Source organism: Neoarius graeffei, chromosome 26 (genome assembly GCF_027579695.1).
Source record: "Neoarius graeffei isolate fNeoGra1 chromosome 26, fNeoGra1.pri, whole genome shotgun sequence".
Taxonomy (NCBI): domain Eukaryota; kingdom Metazoa; phylum Chordata; class Actinopteri; order Siluriformes; family Ariidae; genus Neoarius; species Neoarius graeffei.
Window position 1 is genome coordinate 6,225,773 of NC_083594.1, and position 10,832 is coordinate 6,236,604.

General features: G+C 42.4%; 1 protein-coding gene across 1 annotated transcript; it reads left to right on the top strand.

Annotated features, from left to right (window-relative positions):
- Positions 1-6,299: 6,299 nt before the first annotated feature.
- Positions 6,300-9,707, top strand: LOC132873931 (E3 SUMO-protein ligase ZBED1-like). The gene is made up of 4 exons (XM_060909755.1): positions 6,300-6,644; positions 7,320-7,410; positions 7,690-8,672; positions 9,027-9,707. Exons 1-4 carry the CDS (start codon positions 6,406-6,408, stop codon positions 9,595-9,597), a joined length of 1,884 nt encoding a protein of 627 aa, XP_060765738.1. The 5' UTR covers positions 6,300-6,405; the 3' UTR covers positions 9,598-9,707.
- Positions 9,708-10,832: the final 1,125 nt, after the last annotated feature.

Here is a 10,832-nt window from a genome sequence, read left to right on the forward strand (position 1 = left end):
TATACATAAAATTTCAAAAAAGAATTTATGAAAATTGCATTTAAATGACTTTTATAGCATTTTGGAAAAGAGCTCTTCAAATAATCATAGTGTCATTTAAGATCACCAAGAAGCTGGCAGGCCATGGCAAAGGGACGGCACTATGGGTGAGCTCCATCGGCAATGAGGTCGGCCAGATCCTCATGAGCGTCCTGGCGGTGCAGGAGGGCCCGGGATTGGACAGGATGGCTCGCGGGGTCATGGAGCGTTACCGCCGTGCAGGTGTGCCTCCCCCCGTGTTGCTCTGTGTGGACTGTGGCTGCTGCGTGAGTGAGGGAACCAGCAAGCTGCAGTGCAGGTTTGGGGAGTGGCCAGATCTCCATGTGCGGCTTGACATCTGGCACTTCATGAGGAGGCTGGCCTCTGGCTGCACCACTGATGCCCACCCCCTCTACCCCACCTTCATGGCCTGCATTTTTGAGTGGGATGCCAGTGACCTTGCTTTGCTGCGGCAGGCAAAGAGGGAGCAGCTCCTTCAGGAGGGTGTGCCAACCATCACACACCAGCTGGTGGACAGCAAAATTTCCAAGCACTGTCACAGGAGGACGAGGGGTGAGGAGGCCACCATCCACCTTATTGAGTGCCACGTCAGATGTGTAGGACTCCTCCTTAAAGGTAGTCTGTGATTTGTTGTTCTTGTTTGGGGGCAGGCTGCAGATTGTTTGTTTGCACTAGAGAGGAGCTGTTGTTGTTTTGAATGTGTAAATATGTTGTTATTTTTTGGGGGGACACGCTGCCCCAACTCTTTGTGTGATCTTGAATAAATGTGAAATATGTTTCTATGAATAAATGTGAAATAATTTTTTTTTAAATATATCAAAATGGGTCTTTTTGTGACTTAAGCACTTTCATATATATTTTTTTAATTAAGGTTTTTATAATAAGGATTCTACAAAAGCTCCATCCAGTGGGAATAATTGTGGCAATAATATAATCTTCGAAGAATATACCTTTAACACCACATGGATAGCAAAAACACTTTGGATGAAAATATGAGGCAAATGTTTATTTTAATCAGTGTTAACATGTTATATAACGTAATCTGATGTGATTCAAAAGACACTTGTCAGTCTTTACACTAGCTGTCACTCAATCAAAAACCTTTAACAACCAAAAACCTTTAAAAAAAAAAGCCAACAGTACTTGATGGAACATGTTTAATATCAATATTAATAAAAGTTGATGAAATATTACAATTGTACCGAATGTCAAATTGTTTCGCCGGAGGTGGGATTCGAACCGGCGATGCCAAAGTCAAATATATTTATGGGAAAATAGAAAAATTAATTTTTAAAAATTATTCACAACTAATGTTTACCATGGTTCAATACTTAAAAATCATAAAAATTATAAGCTGAGCCCTTAATAATAATCTCTTCCCTTTTCCTCTTTTTCCTTTCTTCCCCCCCTTAACAGACTATTGTTCCCCAGCTTCTGGCCACTAGACGGCGCGTATGACCGGTAATTACTAGGACTGGCCACTAGGCGGCGCGTATGACCGGTAATTACTAGGGCTGGCCACGAGGCGGCGCGTATGACCGGTAATTACTAGGACTGGCCACTAGGCGGCGCGTATGACCGGTAATTACTAGGACTGGCCACTAGGCGGCGCGTATGACTGGTAATTACTAATCAGAATCACTTTATTAATCCCCGGAGGGAAATTCAGATTTGCTCCCAAACTCCTGAATCAGAGAAGTAGTAAACACGTCTAAAAATAGAAGATTAAATCGTCTGAAAAAAGAATAAATTTAAATAAGTTCAATACCTTAAGTAAAAGCAAAATGAAGTAATTTTATATACAATGATTCCTATATACATACATTGCACCTGAGTTAAGGATACGGTATACATGGTAAGGTATGGTGTCGTATACCACACCACTGGTATGGAGGGAAGCACAGGACCGAAACCATCAGAAAACAACTCGATGGGTTTCTTTATGGATCCAGACTCTGCCTACAGAGCACAAAGATGGGATTAGAAATAATATTTTATTATTTTACTGAGTTTACAGATTTAACGTTTTTACCTAGTGAGCACAATTAATGCTAATTAAATACTAATTTGCATAATTTATTTTTACTAAACTTTTCAAACTTTGTATTCAGTCTACAACCATCCATGTGCCTGACAATTTCCATGTAAATATCTTGAAAAATAGAAAAGTTATCAAGAAAAATAAAAACATTTGATCTCATTGGTGGGGCGGCACGGTGGTGTAGTGGTTAGCGCTGTCGCCTCACAGCAAGAAGGTCCTGGGTTCGAGCCCCGGGGCCGGCGAGGGCCTTTCTGTGCGGAGTTTGCATGTTCTCCCCGTGTCCGCGTGGGTTTCCTCCGGGTGCTCCGGTTTCCCCCACAGTCCAAAGACATGCAGGTTAGGTTAACTGGTGACTCTAAATTGACCGTAGGTGTGAATGTGAGTGTGAATGGTTGTCTGTGTCTATGTGTCAGCCCTGTGATGACCTGGCGACTTGTCCAGGGTGTACCCCGCCTTTCGCCCGTAGTCAGCTGGGATAGGCTCCAGCTTGCCTGCGACCCTGTAGAAGGATAAAGCGGCTAGAGATAATGAGATGAGATGAGATGAGATGAGATCTCATTGGTTAATGAGGCCCATTTTGGACCATGTGATCCTCATACAGAATATTACGGCCATTTCCTAAAAGTTAAGCTGTTTTGTCAGTCTTCGATTTGTAATATCTCAAGAACAGATAAACATTTTAATTCTGTAAAAAGTATGTTCTTCGAGCCCAGTTTCAAGCAATTTGGATTGAATTTAAATATCCACCTGATATGCTGATTCGGGGTTCTCCAGAAAATCTCAAGGTTCTTGTTGGCGCTCGGCATGAATGCATTTGTCATCTTTATCATAAGTCATCTTTTCTAGAAATCCCTCCATTTGCAGAAATCCAACCCCAGTGAAGAGAAAGCAGGAAACCAGAGTGTAAACAATGAGCACGTGCTTGTGACCAATACAAATAGACTACACACAATGACCGAATGGGTGCCAAGCTTTTGACCAATCAGTGCGTCTTAATCAGCCTGGTGTGGCGGTGTAATCATCTCTGAGTGAAATAAACAATGGCGCAGTCTAAGCTGATGAAGTTTTTTTTGGAGGGGGGGCGGGGCTTCTTTTATTTATTTATGCACAGTTAAAATTACATAAAAATAAAGATAAAATAATATAAAGAGCAGCAAGAGGCAAAAAACACGAAATGGGCTTATTTAAAAGCCTCCACCTATAGTTAAAATTTCATAATTATAAAAAATAGAAATTAACATACAAAGAATATTATAAATACAAAAAAATAACGAACTAATAATAATAATAAAAAATAAACATATGTATAACATCAACAAGTTATAATGACTAACAAAAATAGCAATGAAAAAAAATATGAACAATGATAACACATTTTTATATCATGTATGAATTAGCCCCGACCGTCCCCGAGCACATCGGCCTGTCAGTAAGACAGGGGTCGGATACTGTATTTATTTAAAAAAAAAAAAAAAACAGCTGAAGTGAAAGTACTGTCAGCCAGCAATGTTCCGGGGGGCGTGGCGTGTTGAGTCCCCATGGCGAACATATGATGTAAAACACGGTGTCATTCTGAGTTCGGTTGATGAATCGACAGGATTCCTTCACTGTTGGTTGGTCCAAGACTCTTCTTCAGTGGCGTGCACAGATAGACACGAGGTGGTGCTCAAGCACCTGCCCCTCTGCCCTCTGTCCAAAAAAGTGCCCTTTTGAAGTTTTTTTTTTTACAGTTTACTGAGGCCAATGTCGACATGATCTTTTAGAAAAGCCGCGGGATTAAAAGCGTGTGTGAAAATAATGTCCCGATGTGTGCCCCCTCCGCACACACACCGGACCTCTGTCTCTCTTGCTCTGTCACGTGAACAAGTGTGCAGTGCGTTCAATGTGAGGTTGCAGCAGCATAGCGTCCTGGAAGCCACGGCCTTGTCGTAGCGCAGACAACACATCGGGCAGTCAGTCAGCTCTTCCCCTGCCCCACCAGCCAGGTAACACATGAATCGAGTGAAAATGTATTGTTTGCCCTCTAAGCTCAAGCTGTAATTATTTTGTCGTGAAGTAGCCCGTCACATACAGAAACAACTGCACATAAGTATTATATTTTTTGCTAGACCATTTTCAGATTTAGGAAAACAAAAATTTCTTTTTCTATTTTGTTCAACTAGAGATTCCTGGCAAAGTCAAAAAGCCTTGATGTAATAAATTAAGTGGTTGTTTTACACCTTTAAAAACTAAAACGGGTCAGTGGCGACCCGAACACAAGAGGAGGGTTATTAAATCTGACTTTTATAATAAGGTGTTCCACATGCGCAAAAAAGTGCCCTTCCCCCCCCCCCCAGAGCACTTGCCCCCCAAAATGTCTGTGCACGCCACTGCTCTTCTTGATCAATCGTTCAATTGTAAATCAACTTCTGCGTTGAAGTTAAAGGTAAGGCGAGTCCTAATACCGCTTTAGAATAATTCCATGCTTAAATAACCTTCAGTAAGCTCAAACTAAAGAGGTTTGTTTTAGTTGGATGGTGCACAGGCTGTCAAAATCAAGTCTCTCTTATTAGAGGATGGAGTGGAGCGCAAATTTTTATATGTAATGGAGAGGCCTAGCTGTATCTGTACATTTGAATTGTGCCAGTTTGGTGGGTATAAACCTGTATTAAGTCCACTTTGATATATCGGTAACTAAGAAAAATACAGGCTAAGTGAAGAAAAAAATAAAACGTGAACAATATTTCTTCAACTTGATTTTTCAAGGGGAAAAGTGGAGAATATTGTTCAGAACCCAGCAGGAACCCTGGCTCCATTGCCCTGGGCGCTCTAGAATTGAGAGACTTTTATTTAAAGATTAGAGTTTTTAAAAAATTAATTCAATACTTAAAGTTGAGAAAAGGAGGAACCAAAATCAAAGTCCAGCTTGGTCTGATCTGCTAATAAACCTGACCTGCTTGATCGATGTTTTCAGAGGATGGTAATCAGTCAGACCAAGCTGGACTTTTTTTCTCAGCAGGTCCCTTAGAAAAGACTTTCCAGGAAGTAACATCTCATCTCATCTCATTATCTCTAGCCGCTTTATCCTGTTCTACAGGGTCGCAGGCAAGCTGGAGCCTATCCCAGCTGACTACGGGCGAAAGGCGGGGTACACCCTGGACAAGTCGCCAGATCATCACAGGGCTGACACATAGACACAGACAACCATTCACACTCACATTCACACCTACGGTCAATTTAGAGTCACCAGTTAACCTAATCTGCATGTCTTTGGACTGTGGGGGAAACCAGAGCACCCGGAGGAAACCCACGTGGACACGGGGAGAACATGCAAACTCCACACAGAAAGGCCCTCGCCGGCCCCGGGGCTCGAACCCAGGACCTTCTTGCTGTGAGGCGACAGCGCTAACCACTACACCACCGTGCCGCCCCTAGGAAGTAACATGATACACTAATAATATAACCTTTGCTAAAGTCTTTAAGTAAAACAAACCAAGATTAGATGTGAATCCTTTTCTTTCAACGCTGGCTGATGGTTTTGTTTTTTTAAACTTGATTTCCATGATGCATTTCTTCTGCCAGGCGCTAATTGTGTCTCCCCCCCATATCTTTTCCTTTGGCAGGTGATCACGGGACAACGATCTGACCCTATGCACGTTTTTTCTGAGCCTTGTAACATTGTGACTTGTGAAGTGAGCCAGTACAACTGTCCAGTGCTGCTCAGGACACTTCTGCTAACAGTCCTGCCAAGTAAGTGCCCTTTCTTTCACACTGAAAGAGAAGAGGGACGTGGAACGGTTCTCAGCAGTGGAGAACGAGGAGGAACGGCTGCGGTGAATGGGGAACATAATTTGTATGCTACCGAAATTCAGGCAGGATCTTTTACAAAGCGTGGAGAAGGCTAAAACACCTGCCTCTTTTACTCAACCTGTAGAGTGTGAATTATAAATTGAGGAGCTGAGGATCCACATCTTGAATGGGAGAGATCGACACTGTAGAGCAGGTGAAGCACCGATCAAAACTTGGCACTGACTAAAAGCGTTCTTCGTTTCTTCTGATACGACTCAACTTCGAGGCTTCCACATGGTCCTCTGGTTGAAAGAGCAAGACAAACTGCCCAACAAGTCCGAGGTGATGGAAGTCATAGAGGTGAAGGAGTTCATCTCTTTGAACGGTTCAGCCCACCCAGTCATCCTGGCCACAGGAGCTGAGAAGTAGGCCTGTAGCGATGCGTCGATGACGTCGACGAGTCGACATCAAAATATCGTCGACGTCATATTTAGTCGTCGACGTATCGCCACGCACACGTGAGTCAGAAAAACAAAACAAAGTTGGCACTCGGCAAAATGGAGAAGGAAACGGCGACCTCCTCAAAGCAAAAAAGCCCTGAAAAAAGCCCTAAGAAAACTGCTCGGCCGAGGTCATCGAAGGTATGGGAATACTTTAAACTCAGTACCAAACGCAAAGGCATCGTCATCTGTAGTCTTTGCCAAATCGAACTGGCATATCACACCAGCACAACGGCGATGTTGGAACATCTAAAGCGGAGACACCCCCTTGTCTCTCGTGGAGGGGACAACAATAAGTAAGTAGCCTACTAACTTTGGTTAGCGTTAAGTTGATTTCACTTTTGTGTAGTGTGTTGTGCAGCTTGAGCTGTGAGCATTTCTGTAGTGCCAGCTAACTATCCATGCGATTGTATTGGCATTTATTGTTGGCTGGAATGGCAGCTAGCTTACGGCTGCAGAACACAGCTCTGCCTGGCCGCTACCGGCACAAACAAACTACGTTTAGACAGAGAGCTCATGTTGTGGTCATTTACAAGTGAAAGGTAACATTAACGTTAGCCAGCTTATTGTCATGATTCACTATGTTAACGTTAGTTCGCCAGGCCCAGTGTCAAACGGAGCCAAACAATGTCCAGGCAAGGGCCGTGCGCAGTGGTCATGAATGAATCAGTTTTATGAGCATTGAAAACATTAAAATTAACATTACATCCAAGTGTGGTAGGGCTCGTATGAGATGCATTAACGTTAGGCTATGTACATTTTTTACTGTGTGGATACAGTAGGCTACAAACTTTTAGAACATGAAATGCATTGTTGGACTTGACATTAACGTTACTTTAAAAGTAACGTTAGTCATCAAGCAAGCTAATCATGCCATAGGCCTAGAAGTGCAATGAGTTTAAGACTAGAGTAGATTTAATATGTCCCACTGTCAACTGTTGTTTTAATATGCATTGCTATTGTGTTTTCAGGACAAAGCAAAGTACCTTGTCAACCTATCTTGGGAAAGAGGCGCAGTGCACACCACAGAAGGCAGCTGAACTCAGCAAAAAAATCATGAGAGTGAGTAATTATTTGCTTGCTTTGAGCATCTTTTAGGAGGGAAATGATTGGCCTGATATCATTTAGGCTATTGTGCCCCAATTTATTTACAATGTTATAGGTTTGTTGACTTGGCCTTTTTCTGTATGTCCTTGTTTGAACACTGTCAATAAATAAATAAATAAATATTGAATAAATAAATAAATACATACATACATACATGCATGGATACATAATCTTGCACTGTAAGCAACATTACTGTGCTGTATTGTTATAATAATTAGTTTCTTTATCTTTCAGGTGATCATCAAAGACATGAGGCCTTTGTCCCTGGTGGAGGGTGAGGCCTTCGTAGATATGATCGAATATGCCTGCCAAGGCTTCAAATGTCCCTCCAGGTGGTGGTTTACCAAGCAGCTGGAGAAGGCATATCAATGTGTTCTTGACGATCTGAAGGGAAACTTAAAGAAGAGGTCCTCAAAAATTACTCTCACCACCGATGCCTGGACGAGTATTTGTACAGAGGCATACCTTGGAGTGACCTGCCACTACATTAACGAGAAGTGGGAGATGGTCTCATTCGTTCTCTGCACATTGCCCCTTGATGACAGACACACAGGTGACAACATTGCTCTCTGGATTGAGGAGGTTGCTAAAAAGTTTGACTTTTCTCTCCATGACGATGTCCAGGCGATTGTCCACGACAATGCAGCGAACGTTGTGAAAGCTCTTAGAATCCTTGAGGAGAAGCATGGTGTTGCCTCACTGCGATGTGCTGGCCATACCATCCAGTTGATTGTTAACAGTGCATTTAAAGAGCCCCGCATCAGCAAGGCACTTGGGGCAGCAAGGAGCCTTGTCACCTACTTTCACAGCAGTGAGGTCGCCACCCTCAAACTGAAAATCAAGCAAGAGCAGATGGGCACACCGCAACACAAGTTGTCCCAAGATGTACCTACCAGGTGGAATAGTTCTTTTTATATGATCAAACGTCTTCTGGAGCAGCGGTGGCCTATAACAGCAACCCTTTCTGACCCAGAGGTCACGAAGACAGAAAAGCATTACCTGGATCTAAAGGCTGAGCAGTGGAGCATCTTAGAGGACCTGCATCAAGCTCTTGAGCCCTTTGAGCAAGCCACTGTCTTCCTCAGTGGCGAGGCATACGTCACAGTCTCCGTCCTGCCTCCACTGGTGAAAGGACTACAGAAGTCCACACAGACAGCCTTTGAGTGTGCTCCAGTAGCCAACTTCCAGACCACAGCCGCAGCAGAGATTGCTTCAAGGTTAGTTTAATTATTCAGCTCTTTAAATATCTAATAGTGAAATAACTGAATATATGTCAATGTCTGTCAATTTTATTTATAAAGCACTTTAAACAACAACAGTTGACCAAAGTGATGTACAAAAAAAGAAGCAATTAAAAAAAAACAAACCAAAAAACAGAATAAAGATAATAAGTAAAGTAATGATTAATGTAACCATAAAAAAATAGAATATAAATTAAACTTTCCCAGTTTGCATTGCATATTGCAGTGTTTTTCCCATTGTGATTCTATCATGTAGAGTTATTGATTCTGCTTCTTTCTCTTGAAGCACATTTGATTTCTTTCATTTAAAGTGTACAAATTATTTTTCAGATGGAGGGTTGAGACTACATATGATGAAGACGGGAACACCATGTGCATCTTTGCTGCAGCCCTTGATCCAAGATTCAGGAAACTCAAGTTCCTGTCCACAGATGACATCTTGAAAGTGAAAATCAAACTTCAGCACCTTGCACTTGAAGCTGGACGAGTGCGAGTGAGGGAAGAGCCTGACTCCCCCAGTGGCCAGCCTGATAACTCAACAAGACAGAGGCCAAGGTCTGTTCTGGACACATTGCTTGGGTCAGAAGATGAGGAAGAGGACTTGGAAGATGAAAACCCAGCCCATGACCAGAGGGAAAATGCTGTCAGGAATGAGGTGCTTGTGTACTTTGGGGAAAAACCCATTCCAAAGGACAAAGACCCACTCCAATGGTGGAAAGACAATGAAACAAGGTTCCCAGCCCTGGCTGTTGTGGCAAAATCTTATTTGGCTGCCCCTGCAACATCCACTCCCTCTGAACGTCTGTTTTCAGCAGCAGGGAACATTGTGACCAAAAAAAGAGCAAGCCTCACCAAAGAACATGTGGACATGCTCATATTCCTCCACAGCAATTCAAAGTAGATAGTGTAGGAGGGGTAAAGAGTTGTGATGAGAGGGAGGAGAGAATAAGTAAAGTGGACAGAACAATATACAGTATATTGCATACTCTTCATTAGCATGTTGTAAGCTCACAAAATTACAGTTAAGGAAGGCACTTTCACTTCATTAGGCTCTATGTTATGTTGTGTTAAGCACTCAGGAGTTGATGTACTGTGCACGGCACAGTGTATGTTTTTGCACTACTTTTTGTTTGTAATTTTGTACAAGAGAGATTTTTGTTGAACTTTAAGAGAAACAGGCTGGCCTTTTTATTTTGTTTATTCCAATTCTATTTTATTCTATATTATTTATTTTACTGTGCAAAACAACAGTGCTGCTTAATAAACTATATTATTAAGATTTGTTTGGTATTTATTTGAGATACGAAATGGCTTTTATTAATCGAACAACGGAAAAATAATCGTTAGACTAATCGTCCAATTAGTCGTTAGATTAGTCGATTAATCGATAAAATAATCGTCCGATTAATCGTTTTAAAAATAATCGGTTAGCCCCAGCCCTACTGAGAAGAGGCAGCTGAGCGGCGGCGAGTACGAGCTCACTGAGGTGACATCTTTGCCAGAACGACCGGAGGCAGAAAGCGTGCAGACAGAAATTGTGGTGATCGACTGTCACGCCGACGACAAGGGTCAGAGGCAGGACGCTCTACCGGAAAACAGCACCCAAAGCAATGAGAATAATGACACGAGCACGGGCCAAAGCCCAGTGCCACCAGTTCCTCTAAACGAGACGTCAATTTCCATCGGACTGCAGGTCGTGTTCCCTTTCCTGCTGGCCGGGTTTGGGATGGTGGCCGCTGGTATGGTCCTCGACATTGTTCAAGTAAGTGTGTGTTGATTCAACATCCAAATCGATTTGTGTTTGCTATTTAAAATGAAGAAATCCAAAATTTGACATGAATGTCTTACCACCAACCTGTAAATAACAGAATATTTCTTGAAAGTTTCCCATTGTCAGGATTTTTACAGCATTTTACTTTGCTAGATTTTGATCCACTCAAAAGATATTAAGAGTTAGTGTTGGTGTCTACATTCCCTGGCAGGGATTTAAGGGGGCAGCATACCCGGCACACGCCCCCATGTCCAAAAAAAGTTTTAGTACACGTAGGGCTGCTCGATATTGGAAAAAATCAATATCACGATTTTTTCAGTAAATATCGATATCGCGATTTTTAAAACGATATTTATACACCTTTT

Bases quoted from the DNA above. Each gene is read 5' to 3' on its own strand.
- LOC132873931 (XM_060909755.1), top strand. From the start codon at position 6,406: ATGGAGAAGGAAACGGCGACCTCCTCAAAGCAAAAAAGCCCTGAAAAA. The intron at 6,645-7,319 runs GTAAGTAGCCTA...TTGTGTTTTCAG, and splicing joins CGTGGAGGGGACAACAATAA to GACAAAGCAAAGTACCTTGT. The intron at 7,411-7,689 runs GTGAGTAATTAT...TTTATCTTTCAG, and splicing joins TCAGCAAAAAAATCATGAGA to GTGATCATCAAAGACATGAG.